General features: G+C 48.0%; 10 protein-coding genes across 10 annotated transcripts; 4 read left to right on the top strand and 6 right to left on the bottom strand.

Annotated features, from left to right (window-relative positions):
* Positions 1-369: 369 nt before the first annotated feature.
* On the top strand, positions 370-1,601 carry ACHE_70188A (uncharacterized protein; the record flags this gene model as incomplete). The annotated part of the gene is made up of 2 exons (XM_043282493.1): positions 370-559; positions 628-1,601. 2 exons carry the CDS (start codon positions 370-372, stop codon positions 1,599-1,601), a joined length of 1,164 nt encoding a protein of 387 aa, XP_043139867.1.
* A 432-nt stretch (positions 1,602-2,033) lies between these two features.
* On the top strand, positions 2,034-2,532 carry ACHE_70187A (uncharacterized protein; the record flags this gene model as incomplete). The annotated part of the gene is made up of 2 exons (XM_043282492.1): positions 2,034-2,210; positions 2,266-2,532. 2 exons carry the CDS (start codon positions 2,034-2,036, stop codon positions 2,530-2,532), a joined length of 444 nt encoding a protein of 147 aa, XP_043139866.1.
* A 1,089-nt stretch (positions 2,533-3,621) lies between these two features.
* On the bottom strand, positions 3,622-5,995 carry ACHE_70186S (uncharacterized protein; the record flags this gene model as incomplete). The annotated part of the gene is made up of 3 exons (XM_043282491.1): positions 3,622-4,233; positions 4,284-5,619; positions 5,673-5,995. The coding sequence occupies 3 exons, from the start codon at positions 5,993-5,995 to the stop codon at positions 3,622-3,624; spliced, it is 2,271 nt and encodes a 756-aa protein (XP_043139865.1).
* Positions 5,996-6,800: 805 nt separating this feature from the next.
* ACHE_70185A (uncharacterized protein) lies at positions 6,801-8,141 on the top strand (the record flags this gene model as incomplete). The annotated part of the gene is made up of 1 exon (XM_043282490.1): positions 6,801-8,141. The coding sequence occupies one exon, from the start codon at positions 6,801-6,803 to the stop codon at positions 8,139-8,141; it is 1,341 nt and encodes a 446-aa protein (XP_043139864.1).
* A 575-nt stretch (positions 8,142-8,716) lies between these two features.
* ACHE_70184S (fungal specific transcription factor domain-containing protein) lies at positions 8,717-10,222 on the bottom strand (the record flags this gene model as incomplete). The annotated part of the gene is made up of 3 exons (XM_043282489.1): positions 8,717-8,838; positions 8,899-9,402; positions 9,463-10,222. 3 exons carry the CDS (start codon positions 10,220-10,222, stop codon positions 8,717-8,719), a joined length of 1,386 nt encoding a protein of 461 aa, XP_043139863.1.
* A 2,844-nt stretch (positions 10,223-13,066) lies between these two features.
* On the top strand, positions 13,067-14,912 carry ACHE_70183A (DUF1479 domain-containing protein; the record flags this gene model as incomplete). Its single annotated transcript, XM_043282488.1, has 8 exons — positions 13,067-13,375; positions 13,426-13,623; positions 13,673-13,787; positions 13,840-13,997; positions 14,054-14,189; positions 14,244-14,489; positions 14,538-14,644; positions 14,700-14,912. 8 exons carry the CDS (start codon positions 13,067-13,069, stop codon positions 14,910-14,912), a joined length of 1,482 nt encoding a protein of 493 aa, XP_043139862.1.
* A 490-nt stretch (positions 14,913-15,402) lies between these two features.
* Positions 15,403-15,870, bottom strand: ACHE_70182S (uncharacterized protein; the record flags this gene model as incomplete). The annotated part of the gene is made up of 1 exon (XM_043282487.1): positions 15,403-15,870. One exon carries the CDS (start codon positions 15,868-15,870, stop codon positions 15,403-15,405), a length of 468 nt encoding a protein of 155 aa, XP_043139861.1.
* A 3,835-nt stretch (positions 15,871-19,705) lies between these two features.
* On the bottom strand, positions 19,706-20,568 carry ACHE_70181S (EXPERA domain-containing protein; the record flags this gene model as incomplete). The annotated part of the gene is made up of 3 exons (XM_043282485.1): positions 19,706-20,062; positions 20,116-20,279; positions 20,337-20,568. 3 exons carry the CDS (start codon positions 20,566-20,568, stop codon positions 19,706-19,708), a joined length of 753 nt encoding a protein of 250 aa, XP_043139860.1.
* Positions 20,569-20,827: 259 nt separating this feature from the next.
* ACHE_70180S (uncharacterized protein) lies at positions 20,828-22,595 on the bottom strand (the record flags this gene model as incomplete). The annotated part of the gene is made up of 4 exons (XM_043282484.1): positions 20,828-21,385; positions 21,436-22,137; positions 22,203-22,314; positions 22,537-22,595. The coding sequence occupies 4 exons, from the start codon at positions 22,593-22,595 to the stop codon at positions 20,828-20,830; spliced, it is 1,431 nt and encodes a 476-aa protein (XP_043139859.1).
* Positions 22,596-23,306: 711 nt separating this feature from the next.
* ACHE_70179S (putative C6 transcription factor) lies at positions 23,307-25,006 on the bottom strand (the record flags this gene model as incomplete). Its single annotated transcript, XM_043282483.1, has 5 exons — positions 23,307-23,820; positions 23,869-24,018; positions 24,075-24,267; positions 24,327-24,836; positions 24,886-25,006. 5 exons carry the CDS (start codon positions 25,004-25,006, stop codon positions 23,307-23,309), a joined length of 1,488 nt encoding a protein of 495 aa, XP_043139858.1.
* Between the last annotated feature and the right edge of the window lie 1,537 nt (positions 25,007-26,543).

Genomic DNA, 26,543 nt, shown 5'->3' with positions numbered 1-26,543 from the left:
ATTTTCAATGGACTCGTCTCCAGATTCGATATTGAATGGGCTACTAAAACCCTGGATTATCAACCGTTGAGACTGTGTTGACTGCTGCTGTGTGAAAATATGATACTCCTGGGGATGAAGATAGATAGGAACTAACGAAAGAAAGTCCAACACTGTAGTTCCAAGTCTCCTTTACTCAGTCACTGCATACAGAATTCGCAGCATTCACAGTCTTCCGTAAAGGGTAATCATAGATGGTCGCGGACATCAATCCACCGACTCCACCCCCGCATCCGCATGTTTCCATAGCGACCATCGCCGTCAAAATATATCACCAATATTATCTCCTCAATTCATGACCGCACAACTACATTGATCTACAGCGACAAAATGTTATCCCCTCGCAAAGAACCACCCCATAATGCTAGTAGGAATAGAGCGGCCGCATCTCCCCGCACCTCCACCGCAATTCCGTTAAATGGCCTCTTCATCAACGGCACCTGGTGCTGCAACTGTCCCAACCGTCCGCCGGCGATTAAGCTCCAGACAAAGAATAATGGAGTTAATCATGGGAGATGGTGTATGCTTTCTTTATGTTACCCTGGTTTAGTATCATGAAGCGAAGAAGCTAATCAAGTGGGTGAATAGTCTGGACGTGCCAGCAACCACAGCAGAACGCAAACCAACGATGTAACTTCTTTCTCTGGGCAAACGACGCGGAGGTTAGGGAGAAGATTGTCGTGCTTTCGAATTCAAAATCCGAGACGGAAACTTCAACCACTGAGGCAGGAATGAATGGCCCGACGACACCATCGAAGCGGTCCAGGATGTCTTTCGGGGACAAGGGTGATAATGGGAACGGGCTGTTGACACCGCAAACGGAACGCAAGATACGGGATTTCTTCACGCCGGTTTCTGGGACGAGGAGTGCGAGGATGACAATGATAGGGGAGGATGATACTGAGCTGTTCAACAATGACGATGATGATATTGGTACTGGGAAAGGGATGTCGTTTATGGACCGGTTGAAGCAAGTCCAAAGTGGGAATGCTGGTGAAGAAAGCCCGCGAAAAGCTTTACGAACAGCGACGACTACCTCACCCGGGAGGCGGAAGATATCTGATATTGTTGATAACGAACGTCTACAAACCCAACAAGGCCTATTCGGGACTCCATCGCAGCCGCAAATATCACCAGCGCAAGCACAATCCTTCTCACCGACACAGCCCCTCACCCAACGCTCTCCGTCATTCTCATGGACACCGAACCGCGCTCCACCCTCCTCCGCAGAAATCTGCACGACGCCCACGCCTACGAAATACAAGAATGTACTCACCTCATCGCCCTCTTCTTCTCAGACAGCACAGCAACGATCGGACCTCGCGAATCAGGCAATATTTCTTCTCGAATCTCAATACGTGATAATCCCCCACTCGACACAGGAAGACCTCGTTGAATTGCTGAATAAATTCGACTTGCGGATGAAGGGAATTAGCCGCGGGCGGGATATCTCAAGAGAGGTGTTGAAGAAGAAAGAAGAGGAGATTATGAGGTTGAATGAGAGGCTTAAGAATTTGGAGAGGCAGAGGGAGATGGATGGGGCTGCACTTGGAGGTTGTTGATTGGATTCGTCGTGGTGGTAATGATTTTATGTGACATGATCGATACCCGGTTTGTGAACATCGTTTCTTTCTGTTGTTATTGTTTTAGCATTAGACAAAGCAATTTTCTCGCCGTCCATAATATGTTTCTATTTTTGACAGGTTCCTGCGTCACTGGGGCAATTGATAACCTTCCCCAGAACAGCTCTGAGCACATGTTCAACAACCCCTCCACTCAAATACAATGCCCAGTCTCGATTGAGGCACAGCAAGTGGAGGGAAATATTTAAGTTGGACCCTTCAGACACAGCCAGTTGATCGTCACAGAAGCCACTTCTTGTCTTCGTATCGGCCTTGGCTACGCTTGGCAGGCATCATGAACCCTGGATTCGCAACGGAATAGATATAAATACTATTTAGAGAACGCATAGACACGAAAAGACGAAATACGCCATGAAGGCCTCCCGACCCATTTCTCACGACCGCCATCCGGCAATCCTCATCCTGCGCGTCGCCACCATCTTCGCTTCGATTGTGTGCGTCGTTGCTTTTGCATGGATGTTCAGAGCACACGATGAGGTATACACGGACAGCGTGGGCAGCTTTCTCACCCTCTTTCCGTTGATCTTTGTACGTTTGTTCCTACCACGAACCGACTACGGAATGCTAACCAAGCAACAAACAGACAGCATACGCCCTCTTCTGGTCCCTCCTCATCCTCCTCATCCGCATCTTCAGTAGCGCCATTATACACCCTGCAATCTACATTACATTCGATCTAATCGCCTTCGGCACGGTCCTGGGATGGTGCATTACGAAGCTGGAGTTTGTGGCAAGTTATGGATCACGGTATTCGTGTAATCACGGACCGCCAGGATCGTGTGATACTGTTGCGAGGGCGTTGAAGGGGGTGGAGTATTTTGGGTGTGTGGTTGGAATTTTGGACTCGTAGGTTTGCTTTATTTTGGGAAGAAGACTGGTGGTTAACTGGGTTCTTAGGGCTCTGCACCTCGGGTTGTTTGTTTGGGCTTGTTGGGTTTGTTCGAGAGCGGTCCGGGATGTACAGAAGAGTTGAGTCTGGGATCGTAGGGCATGGACGTGACTTGTTATGGATTACGATGACGAAGATGATAATGTTTAATGGTTAATATGGCCTCTGGGAGTGCGTTTATGAGAGACTGAGCCAGGTGGACGGGCGTCGCAGACTTTTATTACCGTATCAAATAATGATAGCTGTTAGAATACATTAATCAACCCTCATTCCTGAAACTAGACTTTTACAAACTCTCACGCTGTTCCTCTTCTTGCTTAGTAGAAGCCACCAACTTCTTATTGTTCTTTCCTCAGGAAGGTGGTGAAAAAGGAACTGTCTTTGTGGTTAGCGAGTGAGGAGTGGTTCCCTGACATCCATCTCAGATGCCGTTTTCACATGCCCAATTTTCTCCAGGCAAATAAATATCTTTTCGCTTCGTCTTCTCTGCTCTTGGGCCATTTTACGCTTATCATTACCTGCGTGTAAGGCTCTTCACTGAGCAGCCAAACTTGGTGGATCGTCTTTCCACTCGGTGCGCAACGCTGGGGCCTGGGTGTACCGGTAAATAGTAGGGGAAGGACTTTCACGTCATTATATGAAAAGTAAATTCAAGTTCCTGCTGATCTGAGTATTGAGTTCAGTTGTTACTTTGCTGTTGCAGTCAATTATCACTAGAAGAGCATATTTGTGGATGATTGACTGGATGTGGGAGCTGCAGAGTGGAGGCTCTCACATTGAATTCAGGCTACAATTATTGAAGGCCCATGCTCACCACAGGGAGGTAGTGAAGGAGTGGTACATCCGCATTCACTTCATCAAATCTAGTTTATCTGTTCACGGTGTTGCACTGCACTTTCCAGCTTTGTCTACGGACTGTCATCCTAGCCATGGAACCTGAAGTTTGATTTATGCCCTCCAGTCATTGGAAATGTGCATCTGTAAGAATCCAAGCGTTTATCTGGTCTATACTAGTTTTTAAAGATAATTCAGAATATTTATCCAAGTACATCATTCGGACGAAGGCCTTGATCTAACAACCTCGAACCTTTTTTCCTTCTTCCCCTTCCGCTGCATCCACAGAGATAGAGAAGCGCCAGAACCAGTCGGCCGTGACGGAGAATCTTGCCCTGGGTTAGGTGAGCCCATGACAATAGTCCTTGCAGCGGCGTGTCGATAATATTGATCTGCCTCCCGTATAGAATAATCAACGTCGGATGGCTTATCAATTTCCATTTCCATATCTGCCAAATCCATACTCGGGCTGTGAGACTCTTGAACGATCTCTGATGACGGTGTGGGCGACGATGGCGACGACGGTATAGATTGCATAGTTGCTCTGCTTCCGTAGTCAATGGGGGAACTTGAAGTTTGGTTGTGACGAGGAGGTCGGTAGAAGTAATGGCTCTCGGTATTTGCAGTGGCAGCTGAGCCTTCTAGAGAGGATGCTCTGAATGAGGAGTGTGGGATGTAGGTTGTGGTTGGTTGATCTAAACCATTGGTTAACATTTTCAAACATATGCCATGGTTTGACTGTGATATACCATCAGGGGAGAGTGCTGGTAATTCACCAAAGGTCGTTCTCCGTTTCGAACGTCGTGATAATTGATCTAATCCGAAGACCTGATCATCGTTAGTATTGGCCTGATACAGGAAAGGTATGATGGACATACCGGAGTACTATCTGGACGGCCCGCTGGATCAGCTGTTCCCAGCACGAGCCTTGCCAAGTCCACAACAGCAGTAGCAAGAAATCCAAAAAGTAAAGCCGCGGCATGCAAAAATAATATTGAATATCCCAGGTAGCCCTTCGTCCCTTCGCTCAGTCCCGCAGCGGGAAGGAATGCACAGCTAATGAGGATCGTTGTGAGTCGGACGGCAGGAAATGCTACCGGTTTCCAAAGCGATGTATGTCGTTGATAATGCAATGCTAGGACGATGATCAGGAATATCTCGCAAGCAGCAAGAACAATAATCTGGCCCACTCCGGAGACCTGAAGGCCACCGATTGCCACTCCCTGGATTAAAGGGATACCATGCAGCGCATCCAAAAGCCATGACCTGGTTGTTTGTTTCGAAAGAATGCTGTCTGCGAAGAAGATTTCCTGCCGGTTCTGTATACCCAGGTAGCGGACCACGAGCCCCAGTGTAACAGCCAGGAGAGCTACCAACATGACTGCAAGAAACGTGCGATAGACTGGGAAGAAGGTCGCCATGAGGGGTTGATAAAGCGAGAAGGTGACGATAGGAAGTAGGTAGTACTGGAGCATTGTGCGAAGAACACTCCATCCGGTATGCTGGATACGAGTGAGGAATTCTGCTCGGAGATCAAGGCCTCCTGGTGTCTTCCAGAATGGAATTATATTTCTCATCCACTTGACAAGCGTAGCGTATTGGACGACGGCCACAATGCCCACAAGCATCACGGCCAGATTGATAGTAGAATTGATCCAGAGATCACCCACAGTAGTCGCACCCAAGGTCTGGGCCATGAGCTCCAATCCATAAGTCCCATTCATCGTATAGATACCATCGCCGATCCCGGGATAGGTAAACTCATGCGTAATAGGTCCATTGGCATAGTAAAGCGACGACCACGCGAGTTGACTGACGATGGGTTTGAAAAAGCCAGGATAGGATAGAGTCAGGCAACCTGTCATGAAGACAAACTGAATATATTGTAGACAGCTTCCCATCCCCGGGAAGAAGCATTCAGCAGGGTCGTTGGCACTGTTGGCGATTTCGTAGCGGAAGATGCTCGACCCTCGATTCCGATAAATCCTAATCCCTGCGGCAATGATGCCTGAGATAAGCATGATGGCCAATGGAAGTGACTTTAAAAGGTTTGATGCAAGAGGACCAATATCTGGTGTAATATGCGCTGCGACGCAAGCCGCATCGCTGCCATTGTTGAGTTGGAGACGAATAGTTGTCGCCAGTGTGTGAAGTTGATATGCCCCGTCCAACGAATAAAAAGACTCGTAGTTTGTGTACGTTCGAGGATCAGACCTATATAATGTTGGCACATACTTCTTATTTTCCTCATTTGGTAATTAACTCACCTTAGATGCCCAATAGGAGAAACCGTTGGACAGCTCCCATTCGACTCGATCTGATATCCCACAGTACGGCCTAGCACTTTCACATCCACCAGCACCTTTGCGATTGCTCCATTGAGCAGCTCACAGCCATCGGGGCCCGGATAATCTCCTGACAGTTTCAAGAATAATACATTCGATTCATCCAATCCACCACTCAAACTGAGAGGCTGAAAGACCGGGTCTATCGGAGACGACGGAATATCGGCGAGATCGCATTCAAGCCTGCGGATAAACGCCGCCTGCACTCCATGCAGTGCCAACAACACCAGAGAAAGCAACCGCATGGTCTGGGGAATCCAGGATGGGATTCATGAAGAAGAGATACAAGACGTGATCTGGAGCGTTGAAAAAGGCTGAGCTGAGGCTCCATTCTATTCTTGGAATTTTCATGGGGAGTCAGCCAAATGGGGGAGGTCTAACCGTATCAGGAAATCATCCCTCGGTTGAACTACCCGAGTGGGCACAGTTCCTTGGCCTTATCAGATTCGGTTAGTCGGACACAGTACAGAGTACAGAGTACAGGTACTCCGCGGAGCATGCTGGAAAGGCCCCGAAATACACCATCGTGGGAGATCATGGATGGGTGTTCCTGGCGTTCTGGAATAACCGCGTGGATATCGCGAACGTGGAACAGGTGCAACTGATTGACCACAGTCGTGAAAAATGATGTAGCCGACGTCGGCAGCACGCAGCTTTGCGGTCAACCTGTTTGACCTGTTTGAATACTCCAAGTGACGTCAATTATCTCGGGCAAAGATCGCTTTAGATCGATCAGGCTTCGGTCGACTCCCCTTGCGTTCGAGAATTCTGGGTGTGCGAATTGCAATAACAGGGAAAGCTCAGAGGTAGGTCCTTCGCAGTAAGACTAGGATTGGTATTGATCAACAAATACCTAGATCGGTCCAAGAGCACAAGCTCAAGGGGTGAGGGTCTCTGGCTCGTAGCTAGCCCGCCGACCATGACGCCACATCTTACAGCATATAAACTTCAAGCCAGGTACACCGGTGAATTTGCTCTCTTGTAGCATTATAAACCCCCGATAATCCTCCATTTTCCATTGTGAAGGCTGGCACATACAAGCACTGCACAATGGCGACCAACGCGGAAACGCTCTTCGATTATCTCGGCAAGCGCTATGAAGATGCGTATGCTGATAGTCCTAATCTGGTTGCATTTCTCGAGTCAGCCATCAAGGAACTTCCTGCTCAGTCACGAGTGCTTGATGTTGGATGCGGAACGGGCAAGCCAGCCGCGGATATGCTGGCATCGGCCGGCCATCAGGTCCAAGGAATCGACGTCTCTCAAGAGATGGTGAGAATCGCGAGCTCACAAGTTTCCGGGAAATTCCAGAAGGCGGACATGAGAACATTCACACCCGACGCTCCACTTGATGCCGTCTTCGTTATTTTTTCTCTTTATCAGCTCACGCCAGGAGAGACGTATTCGATGTGCTACAGATTGTCAGAGTGGCTCAAACCCGGTGGCATCGTGGTTGTAGGAACGACACTTAGCTCGAGCGTCCCTCCCGGCCAAGGCGTACGCGACCGGACATGGAACTGTGTGCGGCAGTTGGGGAAGCCTTGGATGGATAACCACACCAATGAGACATTCTTCTCGGAGCATGGATGGCAGAGACTACTCCGCCGTGCTGGTTTCGACGTTGAATCAGAAGCCCACTATGAGTTCATGCCTAAGGACTCTTCCCACAAGGCTCCTGAGACTCATCATCTTTTACTGGCACGAAAAGTCGAAAGTGAGCCGCTTTTCGGACCGTACGGCGTTCCGTTCGACAATCACAACACATTGCCTACTGCCTCGCGTTACAAGTTTACCGATCGTCTCGTGAGCGAAGACCTGGAAAAACAGTTTCAGAGTTGGGGGGAAGGCGACCAGAAGATTCTCTCTCTGGGATGTATAACGGCAGACGAAAAGCCCGGAGTACAATATTCGGACGGACCTATTGATCGCTTACCATTTCCATCTGGCATGTTCCATGTCGTCCTGGCGTCGTGGAAACTAGACTATGCGGACGACATCAGCAAGGCACTTCAAGAGCTCATTCGTGTAACAAAGCGAAAAGCTGGTTCAAAAATCGTCATAATCCAAGGAGCACCCGACAATGAAGTGCTGCAGTTTTTGAAATCTGACTTTGGCGATCCACCCCATCAAGGTCTGCAACTCAGATCTGCTTGGGATCGTCTAGCAGAGCATGGCTTTAGTGATCTGTCGCTACAACGGATCCATGCGCATTATGAGTTCCCGGAAGAAGACCGCTCTGAACGATGCAAGGCAGCGACAGAATTCTTAGCTGGCAATCCCTACTGTCAAGTAGACAAGGAGGACCTCGTTGACAGGCTCCAACTGCATTTCCAGGGTGACGAGAATAAAATCGATTATGGAATGGTTATGTTGGTTGCAAGTGCAGTCTAAATTGATACGGCTGTCCTTTTCTTACATAGATAGACATCTGCATAAGGTTGATCGATATACTAATATGGTATTAGTTGGACATGAGCTCTACATAATATCATATCTCACTTCGTCACTCCTGGCTTGCCTCGGTATGGGGCTACACTGAATGTCTTCATGTTAGAGTATTTCCATAGGGTGTTTGTAATGTGAAGCCCATTAAGTAAGTACTAACGTATTCAACGGGCGAGCGGCGAATACGGCCAAGTGCGAATTCTGTATTCCCATACAAAATCCGTTCTTTACGTGTATACATGTAGATATTAGAAATATATATAAAATAAACCTGTATCTGTTGTAAATATATATATCAGGTTTAAAATACAGGGTAATTTATAATACCTAGGTAAATAATAGATTCTGTTCACAATTTGCGCTTAATATTTGCTATAGTTGCCATGATATGGTCGCTCAACAATTTCGCGGCAAGGTTTGAGGCAAAAAGTGAAGCTTTGTTTTCCCATAGATTTCAAACTGTATGCTTAAAGATGAAGGAGAATTCACTACATTTCACCACCGCTGGGGTCCCATGCCCGTTAGAAGAGGTCCCCAGACATCAATGGCATATTTAGATCCAATAGCATTCTATGGAAATCTCCAATGCTGCCGACAGATGAATGTCCCATATTGTTCTCCACAGATTCCTGCAATGTGAGGCCTTCGGCTTAGTCAGCATTAGTCTCTTCAAATGTGCACCTGCCACTTTCTTCAAGCTTACCCCTGTTGCCCTCTCCGGGCCTAAATGCGTCTGGAAGTTCTGGTTGGCAAAACGTCTGCTCATACCCAGTAGAAGTGATTTGCTGCCCATACCTAAGATCAAAATGTTCTTCTTGAATCTCGGAGCTGGCTGCAGCAGACGGGTCTTGACCAAGCTCGTCTAACGCTCGCTGGCCGAGCCTAGAAATGACGCCCGCAAACCACCATAACATTTTCTGCTCGCTGAGAACTCGACAGCATGTTTCCAGCGCAGACCGCGCCATGTGTCTGGTTGTTAATAGTTTGCTTTTCCGAAGCTTGTTGTAGGACCAACACAGGGAGAGTGATATCGAATAAGGTATCATTGGAAGAGCGAGCAATGTTTTGGCGTGGTTTGAATGGATGATAGAAACAATTTGTGTTGTTGCGAAACTCTCCCTTATTTTCATTGAATTTGAAATTGTGACACCTTTTTGCCCTCCGCAGGAGAGAATAGAGATGCCGTGGTAGAGGAGCTCAAGGGAGACTGTCAATTATTATTCGCATTAGCGAAGCGTGCTAGAGCATCGATTGCTGCAATACTTACTCAGCGTGCTTTTCGGAATCAGGTAGCCTTGGGCCTCCTCGACAATCTGCTCAAATCCAGTGAATGTGGACTCATGAAACAGGGACAACTTCGAAGTTGGTCTATAGAAACCTATGACCTGGTCCAGAGTCTCAGCAAGCCGAAGCCAGATTCGGAACGGCGCTCTACCGCATTGAAATGCCTCGTTCATATTTGGTTGCATGTCCGAGTTACCAATCAGTACTGGTCGACCGTTGATCGCAGCGTTCCATCGGTCCAGGCTCCAGAGACTCCAGAAAAGCAAAATGTGTGCCTTGTCCTGGTGCTCATTTGTTTTATTTATCAGATGCAATCCAAGTGTCTGGGCATGGTGGATTGCTTGCATGAGGTGTAACGATGCATCCTCAGTGCTGTCTGGTCCCGACGTGTGCAGGGATAGCAGTGCATGAACTTGGATTTGGGTAACTGTTCTTCGACTTTCTTTACGTGAAATGCACTGCACCAGTAAATTGTAAAGGGTATTTTTGAAATTCTCAATACCGAGAAGGTCTGTGCCTTCCCCCAGCCGCAATGCACCCAGGTTCTCACCACTCTCTTTGGTGGCAACCAGACAGATAGCTTGAATGAGCTGCGGCGGCAGTATCTCCATGGAAAATTGTGCTCTAAATGCTTCTTCGTCGACAAGTGGTAGTAACGTGTTGATACGTGAAAAATAAATGTCAACCAACACCTCTTGCACACTGACTGGCGGCAGTACATTCTCGGTGGACTCGAGTGCCATGTTGAATAAAGGTGGCATAGGGGCATTGCAGCTCACATGCAAGCCCCGATTCACTGAATATCCATACTTTCTTAATGTTTGGTCCTGCTCCAGCCAGACACCCACCTCGTTTGGACGATCGGGGTCTTGTGCCGTCCCAGACTCGGGTCTCTCGAGAAAAGTAGCCAAGGGATTGAGGTAACCGATGAACTGTTCTGGAACCTTTTCAGAGAGTCCAAATTGAAAGAACATGTCTTGTGATACCGAATGTCTCCGGGCAGGCTTTCTTGTCCTGTTCCCAGCTAGGTGCTCCGGCGATGACTTTGATGAAACAGGCTCTTCATGTACTCTCGTGAACTTTCTATCCAAAGAATCGGCACCTGGATTCAACGAATCTTGCTGATCATGATTACACCTTTTCTGCATTTGAATCAGCTCCTGAAATTTGTATATCGAGTGTTGTTTTTGCTATTACCTTTCTATGTCGACAATCGCCGCAAGCGCCTCGTGGGGATTTCCGCTTTCTGTCCCCTCCGGCGGGACCGAAACATAATGACAGCTCCATCTCGGTAATGTCTGAAACTAGATTATGACATGGTCGAAGATATGTCCCACCTCCAGATATATCCTTCTAGTAATAACGGACACTATAGGAATAGGAACACGGTTACCCGCGGGGGCGTTCTGCGGGTCGGGACGACTTCCTAATCAGGTGGATCCGGAGGGTTCAGGATCGACAGCGGAGATACGGAATTTATCATGTGGGCCTTGGGTCTGGTCATATTGAGACCAGAAACGAACAGGGCTTATCAATTGAACCATATCATTGGGCATTCGCGACGTCTCGCCCAAGAGCATCTTAAAACCCACATCCCACGTCCGAATAAGCCGGGCTTGACATGTACGTGACAACTCAAATCCAAAAAAATTTTTTTTTCTATCTAGCTCCTGAAACTTTGTGAAATAGGGCCTCCTTGGGGCGAGAATGACTGGAAAGTTTAAAGACTATACTGGGGCTTCAGCTGTCTATAGGTGTTGAAGTTGTTGGCTTTTCTAGCGCGGCATGGGTATGAGTATATGTAGAAAAGATAGTGAATCGGACTCTGATTCAAGGTGCGGGCCATGGATATAACTATATGGTCCTAAGACCCAATCTAAAATTACTCACTAGGTGCTAAACAAGCCACGATAATGGATGGTTCCTACCTGGTACCACATCCCAATCGTGGACAGCCGATAAAAATGTGGATTGGAATAACACCTCGGTGATGATTCAATGGCGATCTTTATGTTAGGCATCTTGGAAATATCAACTTCCGGTTTGCATTGACTACGTTTGAACACGAACAGGCCGGCAGATTTGATATGTAGCCCTTCCTAGAGAAAATGGATTTAGGGAAAATACCTGGTTAGAATTCAGGCACACCTCTTTCCTTACAGTTTGCCTACTTTGCAACGAAACTTTCGAATTGACGTAGACATTAGGTATATTATGACAATACACAGATCACAGAAATCTTGGGCTAATCCCAATATAGGCTAACACCACCACCGTGGCGCTCAGAGAGGATTGAAGTGTGCAAATCATGTAGAAGCTGTGACGGTCCAACGCCGCATTGATGCCAATATCAACAAACGCTGCCGCTCGAACAAACAAAGTATTAGCGCGGTCGCACGGCCTATAGACAAAACTCCTTTTCTTCCTATAGATGGATTCCTCTTCCCTTTTCTTCCCCAGATTCGATATTCTCGTCGATAGCTACAATAGTCTAGATAGGAATTCAATTCGTTACTATCTACTATTCCGAGTCCGTGACAGAAGCCAAACTTGCCTGACACTGTAAGACAACAGAAGGCCATAGATTCCTCGCGATAAAATGATTTAAAGGAAGATAAACAGAACAAATGCAAGATATACTCTAATACTCGATGACTCTCACGTCACATACGTAGAAAGTGTGCTACTGTTTCCATGTCTCCATACCAAAACCACGACACGTTTGGTACTCGAAACAATTTTAAATAGTTGGATCACGAAAATGGAAGGCGTATGTACACGGGTTACTGAGCTTCTTGTTAACCGACTAGCCACCACGGACGTGTAATTCAAACAGATAGCTCGCAATTCGACGGTTCTTCGTGAGGGATACAGTGGCCAAAGGCCAGATCAACATCAAGTGCGTCCGCCTTTAATCTAGGAATTCAGCAGTCTTTCTCCTTGATTATCAAGATCTGGACCTTGACGGTTAAGTTTCCTAATTCGATGTCTGCCGCCGCCCCGCGGGCTCCCCAATGGAGCGGGCCTCCGCGGGGAAATCACAATCCTGGATTTCACTATTGGCGCGAGATGCGGGGCGTAAGCCCGGATGCATAGACTGGTGAGATCCACCATATAGCGTGTCAGCAAGCGAGATGGGTGCGATGAGGCTGTTTACCGACGTCGGAAGCAGTACCATTTGCAGCAATTATCGGGACGGTGACTGTCCGGGGGCTTGATTTATTGAGTGCTTGCGGACGGCAATTCCTGGAGGAAGCCTGAAGATGCAGGCACGATGATACCACGTAAATAAGCTTCGTGACGTGGACTTCTCCTTGGAGCTACTCCGCATCAAAATTCAACAAATACCCTACCAGCGCGGCCTACTCTACTGGGCTCAGCCGCCGTTGCCCACCGTCGGAGTATTTCCAAATTTGGCTTGGAACCAATTCTCGGCGGCAACCGGATTCTACACCGAAATCGCTGAAAAAGAGAGTATATAAGTCCAATGTAGAAGCAAGACCTTGACTAGTGTAGTGTAAGGCACATCCTACTGCAAGCTGTGCGAATTTCCCACACAACACCGCAAAGTGCTCCCGAGTCTCATCATGAACAGACTTGTTTCACCGAATTGCCTCAAATGCCCTACCTTCCATGCGGGAAGGTGCTCAGGAACAGCCAAACGGCTCTTGGCAACTGAAGCGTCGCCACTCACTCGAAAGGACAAGCAAGAGGGCGATATTTCCTCTGTGTTCTCAACTTTCTCTGGCAGAAAGAGCGCGCCACTACCCGACCGTTTCCGGGAGTTGAAGCGTAACTTGACCACCGGGTTCGAAGAGGAGATTCAAAAGTCGTGGGATGACCTAGTTGAGACTCTGAAAGTACGAACTGAAGAAGTCGCTTCCAAGCGAGAGTCTGTACGTTCATCGCATCTTTCTAATTGGGGGCCACATACTAAAAGGAGCAGATCATTCCTCAACTGAAGTTTTCCGATATTCAGTCTGGTAATGTATCTCCGGCGAGTGTTGAAGCCATCCGACGCACCGGTGTTGCCGTCATCAGAGGGGTTGTGCCGGCAGGTGTCGCTGAAGGGCTCCTCTCTGACGTTCGTCAATACTTTGATGCGCACCCTTTCAAAGGCTTCCCGTCTGATGCGGAAAAGAAGGTAATGATTTGTTTTCAATTATGCTCGAACTTATAGTGATTTGAATCAGGTTATTTATGAATCATATTGGAGTCCTTCTCAAGTGAAGGCGAGGTCGCACCCCAATATGCTCGCTACGCAATCGTGGATGAATCAACTCTATTCCGCCGACCCAGATCAAAAGAGTAATCAACACTGCAATGAGGAAACCTACCGGACTTAGCTGACCTAATCTAGTTGATCTCTCGGTCCCGCTCAGTTACTGTGACCGTGTCCAAATCCGCCCACCTGGCGATAAACACTTTGGGCTTCCGCCTCACGTCGATGGTGGAGGAGTTGAGAGATGGGAGGACCGCTCTTACAACCATGTCTACCGCAAGATCTTTCAAGGAAAGGTAGGATAGAGTATGCTACGTTACTTCATTTGTATAGACAACTAATATGACGACAGTGGCATGAGTACGACCCATGGGATCTGACTGGCCGCCTTGATGCCAACATGAATATGTATGAAGGGCCAGGAGGTTGCTCAGTCTTCCGAACCTTCCAAAGCTGGCTCGGATTATCTCGCCATGGACCCCAGCAAGGTGGGTTGGTCATGGATATAAGACTCTCTCAACGCTAATCGCTCGTCATATCAGGTACTCTTGTCGTTCATCCCATCTTGCAGCCCACCACTGCTTACTGGATGCTTCGACCCTTTTTCAAGCCTACACGAAAGGGCTCCTTGGACGGATGGAAGTTTTCCCTTGATGACGAAGAAGGCGATGTTTATCTGCATGGTGCCAATCCGGGAACTGCCCAAGAGCATACCCCTGACCGCCATCCCCATCTAATGCTCAGCGAAACCATGATCCCCTATCCTACCGTTGAGCCAGGTGACACCGGTAAGGCTGTCGCTTATTTAATAAGCCGGACGAAGCTAATGTTTATAGTGTTCTGGAGCGCTGATACCATTCACGGTACGGAGAGTGACAACACAGGAGACAATGATGCTTGTGTGTTTTACATTCCGTCGGTTCCACTGACCCCTAACAATGCGGTGAGATAACTGTCCGTGATACCGCGTACGCGTACTTTGCATTAACGTCACATAGCAATACGTCGCGCAGCAACGCGATGCTTTCTTGAAGGGCGTTCCTCCACCAGACTTCCCGGGTGGGCTTGGCGAGTCTCAGTTCTCTGATAGAGCACAAGTTGGAGACATCCAATCCGAAGCTGGCAGAATGGCTATGGGACTGAGTCCTATGAAAGTCAATGGAAAGAACGAGAAACTTGCGCACGAAGTGAACAAAATTTTAGGCTACTGAGGGCGGCTGTATCGGAATTGTGTCTCAGAGCAATGGAAGCATCTTACTTTGCAATCAATCAGTCAATCAGTCAATCCACTCCAAGTTGATTCCAAAATGATCTTGCTGATTCTATCTTGTGCTCGGCGTTTCACATTGAACATGATAATATACTTCCGGGACTTCAGTTTCGGTTAGCGTCATAAAACATCTTACAACGGGTTTGATCGGGCAGTTTCTCATTAGCAAAGCACTGAAAACATGCCCGTGGCTTCAAAACATCTGTGAGATGCTTCTGTGTTGTACGGAAGAGCTCACCGCGTGGACAGAGAATGATCTCCGTGTTTTTGTCAGGGAAGTCTCTAACGTTGGACGAGCCGTTGAGCTCAGGCTCGGGGTCTGTTGATGGGATGGATGTCGTCCTGATCTGCTTGGGCCGTCCACGAAGTGGGCCACCTTCTAGGACGTCACAATACTGCACAACAGCATCCACTGCGTCATCACGCCGTTTCTATTCATCCTCTATCGAATTGGAAGTCGGGTACGAGAGAAGTCGCTGAAGAAGGAGTAACTGAAGTGGGTGCATATCATCCTGTAAAGATGATTCTCCGTCCTTGCTTTCATCCTTTACTGCGGTATTGGACAACTGCGCCTCAATATCCAAAAACGCTTGCTCTTCATCAAAGTTCTCTCGGTTTTGATGCCGTAAGGCCCTCAACAGCCGTTGTCGTGTGTTCTTCAATTCTTTCTGTCGTTGGCGGATACGATTCAGTAAGCTCGGTTGCTGGGACTCCTCGTAATGGGCGCGAGCGCTGTGTAAATTGCGGCGGGCCCTTTCCAGGTCCGGATGATCCTCTATCTGGTCCCTCTGCTGCTTGGTCAGATACCGTGGCCGCCGTGTATCTCGCCAACGGCTCTGCCGGGTAACAGCCCGCATCAGTTCCACATCCGGGTCAAGGCCACAGATAACCCGGATCATATCTGCGTCGAGTTGCAATGGGTGATAATGATTAAGAAAGGTCCGAGGGCTGGCATGCTTCATGATCAACATGTGTTGTTCCTTGCTGACCCACCCTGCGAAGCTGTGTCAGCCACTGGGCAAATAGGAAGATTCAATGGATTCTTGGCACAACATTGCCACTTACCACTCTCATTGATCACATTTGATTGAGTGAGTAATGATAGTCATTCACCAAGATGCCAGCACTCTAGAGACTCAGGAGGTCTTCTCTTCTTCGTCTTTCCCTCCTTTCTCTCTGGTTCATCATATCTAGCGCCTTGGATAAAGCGTTAATATACAGTCTTATCTATGCAAAACTGGCTCTTGTGATCTTCCAGCTCAGTACCTTGCGCACTGATTACAACCATTCGTATATTGACTTATCCCTCTTTATGGATGTTGTTCAAATGGCCATTACCTGGTCAGAATTGGTGCTAGATGTGCAGTCTCGTTTATAGAGAGCTATGAATGCAGCAGGTGCAGATTATGACCCGGATTTCAGAAGCCAATTTAAAGCTGAGAATCTTCAACAGTGAATCGAAACGCTAGATCTCGATCAGATACCGATATCTGTCTCGCAGTCAGCTACGAGGGACGCTCAATATGCTGCTCGCAAGGTCTCGCTACCGTGATTTGGACGGGGTTTCGAGACGGAATTGAGAATTTTCTGGGCGTCTTGATTGGTCGCATGGAATTTGGATCGTTATACTAATTTGGATGCAGCATTGAGCTGGCTGTATTGTTAATTAAATCGTTTTCTCTCTGTATACTTCAATAGGACCTTTTCAGGTGACGAAAAAATACTCTCCATTACCTATTCCACTTGTAATAGTCACCGAGAGGGAACAATTCCTCCAGCGGCTCGGAATGCCCTCAAACGCGACAACGTCCCCGCAGCATTCTGGGCCTGTCTGCAAGTTGCAGACATCGATGTCTTGAAGACCCTCGTCAAGGAAACCAGCACATGTATTTCAACTGCTAATACACAATTGTTTCGCGCTATCACGTCACTCAATGCAGAGAAAGCTCGACGACAGGGGATCAGGATGGTGGGTCGATAGGTCAGAGTTGGAATTATGGCCTAGGTCACGCTACAGGGGTGACATGAGAGTCAATTAGTCAAAAGAAAAGACAAAACAGAGGAATATGAAATGTCTGGTTACGAAGTCGCCCATATTTGCAATCTGCCATGTTCCTCCTGGTCTTCTTGATGGTGATGAAACTGGTTATCTGAGGCCTTCTATTCCGGATGTCTGGAAGTTGCTGAGCTTTTTTTATGGAGAGAACAAAGTGAGGGAGTGAAAAGGCATTTCATCCCGGGATCCGCATAGTTGTGCGAACCTGATGAGCTTGGACTTCCTCTCGCGTTATATGAAGTGGCAGATACTCTGGTCTCAAACCTGTTAGACAGTTAGTGGATGGTAAGAAAATCAAGGTACAACATAGGCCGCATGACCTTGTCCCACTAACGAGCTAGCCACCATCCACTGAAGGCCTGACTGGTTCGGGTGGCGCGTATGTATGGATGCGCGCTACTGATAGTCCTATGCGTGTTAAATCTGGAGATAACGTACTCCACATGCGAATGTAACACACGGGCGAATGTAACACGAAATCGCTCCGCCGCGATGTTAACTCCAACATTTCCACCAATGCACTAAAATTCCATTAATACTATTCAGAATCATCTTCCTCAGACATCTCTACTACTATCTGACAGGAACGCGCATTGTGTCCGGCCTTTCCGCAATTGCCACAGCGCCGCGCGCGTGTCTCAGTCCGTGGTCGCCGACCAGCCCTAATGCGTGTTTCCTCCTTTAGTTGCACCTCAACCTCCATTTGATCCCCTAATTCCTGAGCTTCCAGTATAGAAAGCGACCCTCCTTTCCTTAGACGTGTTTTTTTAGCCCTCCGGCGTTTGCTAAGGGCCTCGTTTGCCGCCCGAAGATCATGAATCTCTGCTTCCATCAAATCCATCTTATGCATTATTCTCGTCGTGCCTTTCGCAAGGATGTCAACAGCATTCAATATTGATGTTGGAGAGCTATCTTGGTGATGAGAGATTCGGCGTTTTATAAGGTTTGTCTGGGATGATGCTTCAATTGGGTTATTTGGCGTTTTAGAGACCCAGCTATGGGAGGTACTCGGTCGTGAATTTGATGGTGTTGGCGTTTTGAATCGGACATCAAGCTTAGATATTACCCTCTCAGGGTCAAAGGGGATAAGTCCAGCCCCTCGAAAACCACCTTCAATATTTTTTCCTGTCATGGTGGCTTGGTACGCGGCGTAAAATGCAGGAAAGAAATCTTCTTTGGTGACATGGGTAATATGCGCCCGCATCAGCCCTTCAATATGCTTACCATAAGCAATCTTCAAAGGGCTAAAGTATCCGACATCAAGAGGTTGAAGGATATGGGACGAATGTGCAGGCATACAGAGTGTAATAATGTTGTTATTCTTGCAATAAAGCTCGAAGTCGGTTGAGTGGTGACTCTCATGGCCATCAAGGATCAGGAGACGATAACGACCGATTGTTCGGGCCTTTGTGTATTTGTCAAAGTGCTTGATCCATTCCAAGCCGAGTTCATTTGTTATCCAACCGCTTTCTGATGTAGCGATAACCCAATCCATTGGTAGTTGATTATTCTGATACCAAGAAAGAAGGTGATATTGACCTTTGACAATGATGTATGGCGGGATCGCCCAGCCACGAGCATTAACTCCCTGGATCACTGTGACCCATTCGCGATTGCCAGGCTGTTTTGCTTTTGCCTTGCCATGTCGTTCAGAGCTTGTGACAACCATTGTAGTCGAGATCACTCCCATCTGAAACCCAGTTTCATCAAAGTTATAGATATCTGCTTCCTGGATGCCATACTTCGCAATTGTGTTTTGAACAAGTGTAAACCAACGACCAATAACTTCTGGGTCTTCGCATAGAGCCCTCTGATAGTCATATTTCCGATTGAAACGAGTTGTGAGCTCTGGGTGCCGTTTGACAAAGGTGCTAGCCCAGTTTACCCCAACGCGTCCCGCGTCGCGCGTTGTGAGTAGTCTGTTGGCCATATCTTCCACACCAGACAACCGAGGAGGAAACCCTTTGGAATCTAGATCAAGTATGTGTTCGACAATTGTTGATTCCTCTAGATCAGTGAGCTTCCGTGAATTGGCTGATATATTGCATCGTGATCGCATGCCACCCCGGCGGCGACTAAGCTTCACATGATCCACGTGATAGATCCTGCCAGCGGCTCGAGCGCTTAGATTTTTATCATTTTGCATAGCTTGAAGGGCCAATATTACTTGGCTTTCATCATGTTTCTGAGGCATCGTTGGGTGTGGTGAAATTTGTAGTAGAAATCGGAAGTCGCGGCGGAGTGATTTCGTGTTACATTCGCCCGTGTGTTACATTCGCATGTGGAGTACGTTATTTTGAGTTTCCAAACTACAGATCCAGAATGTGAGCCCTTGCCGGATTTTGCGCTTATGGATATGCAGTGGAAATTGAGCCAAATTGTTTCCCTGTCAGCTGCGGATGCGGATATGAATTTTCTGACTCTGAGTATGGTGATGATGATTGCGTGCCTATGCCTCCGGCTCATCGTCATCGTCATGAAGTCGAGAAGTGGTTATCGAGTGTTGACTCTCCAGATGGGCTTTCGGATAACTATTTGGATGATTCAGATGACTAGTCACAATAACAAAAAAGTTGTTGCACTTGCTGCAAGGTTGTATTGCGGGAAAGACAATCCGGAGGTCTATACAAGAATGACGATGACTAGCTACGCTCCAGAACTAAACCGTGACTATCAGCTTATTTGGCTTTCCGCAAAGCGTCACCCTCCGCAAGTCTCCCAAACGCCCTGGAAATCTCCACAACGCTTTGCTTGATATAATCTAGTCCAGTCAGTATTGACTTAGACGTTAGTCGTAATGAAGGGCAATACTCACAGCACCCAACAACCATCCAGATGAAATTGAAGAAAAAGTAATAAAACCAGAAGTAATATCCCTCCGGCCGACAATACGACACATCAAGCAGACTTGTCGCGTAGTAAAGAATGTCTCCGTAGACCTGACCTACGGAGATAATGAGCTGTAGGGCATATCGGGCAGGATGTTCGACTGCGATGCAATAGGCGATGTAGAAGGCGAGGAAACCCCAAGCAAACTATTAGACGGTTAGCAGTTTCTAGACGATAAGACGCGAATGGGAAGATGTACAGCAGTAATAGCCTCCATACAAACCACGAAGGCATCGGACGTTAAATACCGCGAATCAGAAAGGGAATACTCTTTCCACAGTTGACCGAATAGCCCCTGGGAGCTTGCGAGGGTTTCATGGTTGACGACGAAGTATGCTTCGAAGAACAGGTGGATGAAGCCGGCTATTATGATGTGTCAAAAGGAATTTCCCGGAACTGGGGTGAGCCGAGGCGACATACTCAAACACATCCAAGTAAAAGCAACCTGATCGGATCGACTGGCTGTTGGTCGAATGCGGCGTATGAAAACAAACGCTAATCCAATCACAGCAGTCCATAAAAAGCCAAACTGAGCAATCAAGGAGAACACCGAGGTCTCGTTCCGTACATAGTGAGGCAGGTGAATTGTCTGCGGATAGTAGGGGTGTGGGACAGCGATGGATTCGTTGCTCAGCTGTACTGTGGCTGCCATTGTGTTGATAGACTTTTGGATGATTATTCGGAATGGAATCAGTGATCTTTGTTGTGTTAAATATCTTATGGTAACGGCGACGTAGGGCAAGATCGGGGTCCGCGGAACCCGCGCCCTTTCGGATACGGCCATCCCGAATCGTACCAGCGCATCACCGAAAAGGGGTTTCTCAGCTATTAGGCACAAACCACTCGGAATAACCAGTGACGTTTTCCAAAATCAAATCACGCTATATTGAGAAGTAGATCACAACAAATGGTCAAAGCCTCGGGTGTGGCTGGTTTGCAGGGAGCTTCATAAACCAACCCATATACTTGTCCTCAAGGCCAGGAACTATGCCAGTTCCCGGATACACAACACTTCCCCCATTGGCAAATTGTACCAGAGCTTCCTCCGCATGGATTTCAGCATCATACCCGTATACATCCAGAACTGTCTGCGGGTCGCCATAAAGATTACTACTGCGGACCTGATATTTCCCTTCAAGCTCCGGCGCCATTGCTGCATCGCGGGCCTGTTGCTTAGGACCATCCGGTAAGTGCCAGATAGCACCATTGAGAAACGATACCTGCTGTTTCAGAAAGGCCTTTGGCATCCGTTCGACTTCATAAATATTGATGGCCTCGCGGAGACTTAGATTTCCGAGAGCGACTGCGCCGACGCACTTTGCGAGGAACGCTCCGTCTTCCATGGACGTAGCGGCTCCTTGTGCCATGTGATTTACCATTGAGTGTGCTGCGTCGCCCATCAACACTATGTTTTTCTGGGGTGAGGACCATGACTTCAATGGGCCGGTCACTAACAGAGGCCAGCGAGACTGCCGGAGTAAGCAGCAAATCAGGGTCTTTGACAGAAAGGCCAGCTCACCGTTTCAGGAATCATGTCGACAATGCGCTTGATCCGAGGATCAAAGCTCTTGTACTCGTTCCGCAATTCTTCAATAGCGACATCCGGTTGCGTGGCATACACCTTCTCCGGACGATGATGCGAGAGCACAAGGTTAAACACTTCACCTCCACTGATGGGATATGTAATTATGTAGGCATTATGCCCCATCCAGACCTCCATCGTCTGCTTCTGAATAATCTCTTTCGCAATAGCATCTTGGCGGATCCGCTCGTACGGTATAACCGCCCGGTACGCACAGTTGGTCGTTTTAGCATCCGGTCTGACTTCCGGGAACAGCGTTCTTCGCACAATGCTATTCACACCATCCGCGCCCACACACAGATCGAACTGATAAGTATCTCCCTTCTGCGTCTTCACTGTAACCTCACCCCCAGCCTGATACTCAAGCGACACAACGCGACTATTTATATGAATCACGGCTTCCAGCCTCTTTGCCACCACCGCAAGACCATCATGTAAATGAGCACGATGAACAAGCCACCACGGTCTCCCCAATGCCCTTTCGACAACAGGTATATCGGTATGGCCGACAATGGTACCATCTTTGCGGCGCATGTTGAGTTCTTCGATCTGGACCAAGTTGTCGCCGATCACGTCGGCGACGCCCCATCTCTGAAGGAGGACCGATACGTTTGGCGTCATTTGGATCCCGGCTCCAATCTGTGTGCCATTTACATGAGCCTTTGAACATTGTGTTTTTCATGGATATTGCAGGGTTAACTCACCTCGAGCAATTCCTCAGCGGCTTCCAGGACGGTGACATCCACACCTGCGCGACGGAAGGCGATGGCAGCCGCCAACCCGCCTATTCCTGCACCGACGATTCCGACGTGGACGCTTCGAGGACCCTGTGAGTAATATAAGTATCATGTCAAGCGTATGAGAAGCTGCAATCTGACCATATTTATCGTTGCGGATTATTACAAGCTTGGGCAGAGGCGGGAAAGATAAAAAGACTAATGAGATTCTGACTTGAGAAGATGAAAAAAATTGATCGCTCGCCCCATGACAAGTTGTGGGAATGCGTAAGTATTTATCCTTTCAATTACTGTATCATACTGCTGCTCAATCAGATGTAGGAAGTCGGGCCGTCGGACCGTCGGGGAGTTAGGCGCCATCAGACACTCGTGGGTATAAGGGACACCGAATACCCGATACCACTGGAAAGGCTTTCATATATAGCTTATGATACTAGATGCACAACATTACTAATATCAATGCTTATATGCAATCAATTATCGTCTCAAATCATACTGTGGTATTGTTAATGTCGCCCTCCATCTCTACTGTTCGGATCAAAGCAGCTATGAACTGATTACATTTCGTCATAGGGAATTCCAATAATTATTTCTCACTATGTGGCTGGCCGAACATCCTACCAAGAAGATCCCAATCCTGTCCGATCATAAATTCCCCAAGATCCATAGGCGGCACTAAATCGGAGCTCCCAAGTGGGAAAAGACCCGATGAGTATTCGGTAGGGAAGTGAGGAGCAAGTCTATTATCGGCATATGGCTTTTCAGAAACTGCGCAGACGAAAGCTGTTAGCGGCCATCAGGGTACAAAAGCCAGGGCAAAACTCACTCAGAGGATCCAAAATCGCAGACAGCTGCAAAAGATATTCTTGACACCGCTCAACGACAGGATTACCAGAATCAAGTTGGCGCAATGTTTCAGCTGCCGTGTCTATGTAGGGCCGAGAATGGCTGACCATGGTCCAGGCTGATGGGTTGCGGTCTCGCTCCTTTGATGCCACGATGAGGGAACCGAAAATAACTAGTGCTGCATTGAATGCTGTTCCTATATGAGCACAGATCTGACATCGAAACTCAGACTGAAGACCTACTGTAATATAGCGAATAGTTCCAAGCACCCAAAAACTCCCGTCGCCAGCCACTACCAGAAGACATGTTGTACACAGTTGAGATAATCGACACGGCCGATTCAACACAACTGACAACACTGCCAAGTCCCATATGCTGAAGTAGCCGTGTCTCAGACGTCACCATTGTATTGTCTTGAGTCTGGAATGAGTCGAGAAGGCTCTCTAAGCAACGACGATGGAGAAGGATTCGAAGATTATTATACCGCACGGAGAGGACAACGTTAAATCTGTGACGGATTACTGAGCCCGCGTCCATTTTTTCAACATCCTCGCGGCTTGTTGGGATGTCCCAGACTTTGAGGCCTAGCGAGGGTAACAGTTGAAGTCGCCATTCGTCGAGTCGGCGTTGGCCTTCGAGAATACCGGACATGGCATCTATTGAATTCGTAGAGACTTCGAAACCTAGGTTGGCTCCGTAGCATAATTCGAGTACGCTGTAGAGTATGACATATAGTTTGCTGTATATTATCAGCAAAATCCCATGCGAACGCAGCATCAAATCTCACATTGCAGCCGTGAAAAAAGAACCATCCAACGTGGGATGTGTCTCGGTTTCCGCGGTCAAGCTCAACATCTGCAAGTCTTGGGAGGGCATGTCCAACTTCACATAAGATTCAGGAATAGCGCACGGGCGACCGAAAGTCATGCTCAGTGTGCTATAAGGGGCAAGCGTCAGAGCGGGGAATCCGGGAAGTAATGAAAAGAATCTCACCGATCAAGAAGCACACATCCAAACCATGTGCGCTTCCGAACCTCGCATTCCAATGGGGGAAATCCCCGGTTAGCATCCGGAGAGTGGAGGCCTAATTGATACGCCGCAGATATCGCCAACCCATGAGCGGTCCAGGCCTGTACGGATTTTTGAGTGCCTTGGAGATATTGGCCAAGGATCAGGAGATATTGCACTGCGTTCGAGAAATCAGCTATTGGAGTCGTACCAAGATATGGTGGTTTCGATACATACCCATCTCAAGGCTGGCGTTTCGCCTAGAATCTCGATCACAAAGACCATTCGCCCTTTGATAATACACATCAGACTCTTGTATCCGCTTCTCTGCAGGCATGTCACCGTTGGTCGATAGGCTTGCTGCGATGGCGAGGACGATATTGAGCAAACCAAGCCAGGTTCTCCGAACTTTGCTAAATCTTTCTCTCTTCATCTGGAAGTATGTCTCGCAGAATGACCGTTCATGGATAAACGGCAGAAGCTGCCCAGTCTTGTAGAAGTACTGTTGGATTAGACTCCATGTGCGCTCTTCGCTGGGTAAGGCGTAGATGTTGACTGCCGGGCTTGGAATCAAGTTCTCAGCACCCAATTCTGGGCCTCTCGATGGAGGTCTGGATTTGGCCACGCTGACCTTTCTGCCACATTCCCTCTGTGGTGTAGATGGATTCAGGGTCGGGTCTCTGTGCGGGCTTGCTTTTGCTATTGCTCGAGATATGTAACGCATGAATGCGATATTGGAAGAAGGCCCTGCCGCTATTAGCGACCACCAATCATACGTGATAATTAATTCACATACCGAAGAAACCACAATCCTCTTCATCAGTAAATTTCATCGCCCCCATTCCGTCTATCGAGCTTTCAGAGACGTCAATCTCGCCAAGTTCCGATGCATTATGACCCCTGGAACCTGATGCCATTGAGTCGGTCGGTGGGCTCTGAACTGAGTCTTCTGGTGTATTCGGATCTCTCCTCGGCTCGTGTCCATCTACGAGGGCTGATGAGGTAGGGCTCTGTAGCTGCCGTATTGAACTTTCCATCTTCTCCAGTCGCTGCTCTAGTTGCAAGATGTAACTTGGATATTGTTAATATCATCTCCAGATGAGGCTTTTGAGGACAAGGGGATCAGCTTCTCGTCACCTTTTCCCCACGGTCAAATTGTTTGGGCTGCCACCTTCCCCGTACAGACATTCGACGTCTAGTTCTTGGCATAGGATGCATGGCCGATCACCCGAACACTATAAGCCCGGTCAGCCCGTCCGTTCTCTTTCAGGGATACAATTGCATTCTTACCCGGGATTTCCGATGCCGACAAGTTTGGCAGGCCAAAGTGACCCTGCGCCGCTTATTCGAGTGCGACGCGGATGAAGACATGAGTGAGTGTTCTTATTCTTATGGTATCCCGATCCCCAGCAATTATTGACCCATAATTGTCCCGGATTCGTCCTTATATCCAATCAAGAGCGATATGTACACAATTGTGTGAGAGATTCATTCTTCAAACCCTCCAATCTACCCCCGCTCGAATTTACCGACATTCCCGAGGTAGATCTGCATTGATTGTCAGACAAACAGAGACTCCATTGACCCTTCTTTCTTATTTCCCCGCATATGCCTAACTCCCCGCTCGCTTACTCACTACACTTCCACCACGATTTGTAAAATAGCAAAGCTCAGTCACTAGAGTATAAATGCGCATTCGGTAATGATCCCTTTGAAGTAGGTCAACTAAACTTCCTGATCCTCTGTAGGTAGCAATGAAACGTGGAGCCCTCATCATTCTACTTCTCAGTGTCCATATGTCTAGCCATAAACAGTACACATACAATAGCAACATGCCCACAATTGATACACTCCCCGCAGTCAGATAATCCCACAATAGCATCACTCCTCCCAGACCACTTTAGAAAGCACTACCTCACCCTTCTCCATCACCATATCCTCAACCAAATCACTATCCCTTCACGCAAACATATCATCGTCCCCACAATGCTCAGGTGCAATCCCCCCATGATCCATCAGGAGCTCAATGACACCCAAGTTGTCATCCTTCAACGCAAGCGACAACGCAATATTTCGATTTCCATCCAGCGCGTTCACGAAGCACCGCTCTTCAGCAGCAGCTTCACAATATCTTCATGGCCTTCTTTGGTCGCAATAATCAATGGCGTCTTTCAGTCCCAGCTGCGTGCGTCGGCGTATGCGCCGTGGGAGAAGAGGATCTTGTCATGGGTAGATCGCCTTTCTTCGCGGTGTAGAAGAGGAGTGGATCGGAGGGGTGGGAGTAGTGTTTAATGGTTCGCTGTGCCCTTTTTCAGCCTTTACATTTCAGGGAAAGTTATATCTTCAGTATGCTTGGGACGGAAACTCACTTCACATTCCTCAACTTTCTCATCGGGCCCATGTTGGATGAATTTCAGGAGCGCTGGCTTATTATTGTCCCAGAAAGCCCATCTG

Source organism: Aspergillus chevalieri, chromosome 7 (assembly GCF_016861735.1).
Source record: "Aspergillus chevalieri M1 DNA, chromosome 7, nearly complete sequence".
Taxonomy (NCBI): domain Eukaryota; kingdom Fungi; phylum Ascomycota; class Eurotiomycetes; order Eurotiales; family Aspergillaceae; genus Aspergillus; species Aspergillus chevalieri.
Note: the sequence above shows the minus strand (reverse complement) of the source record. Positions and strands in the feature narration are given on the sequence as shown.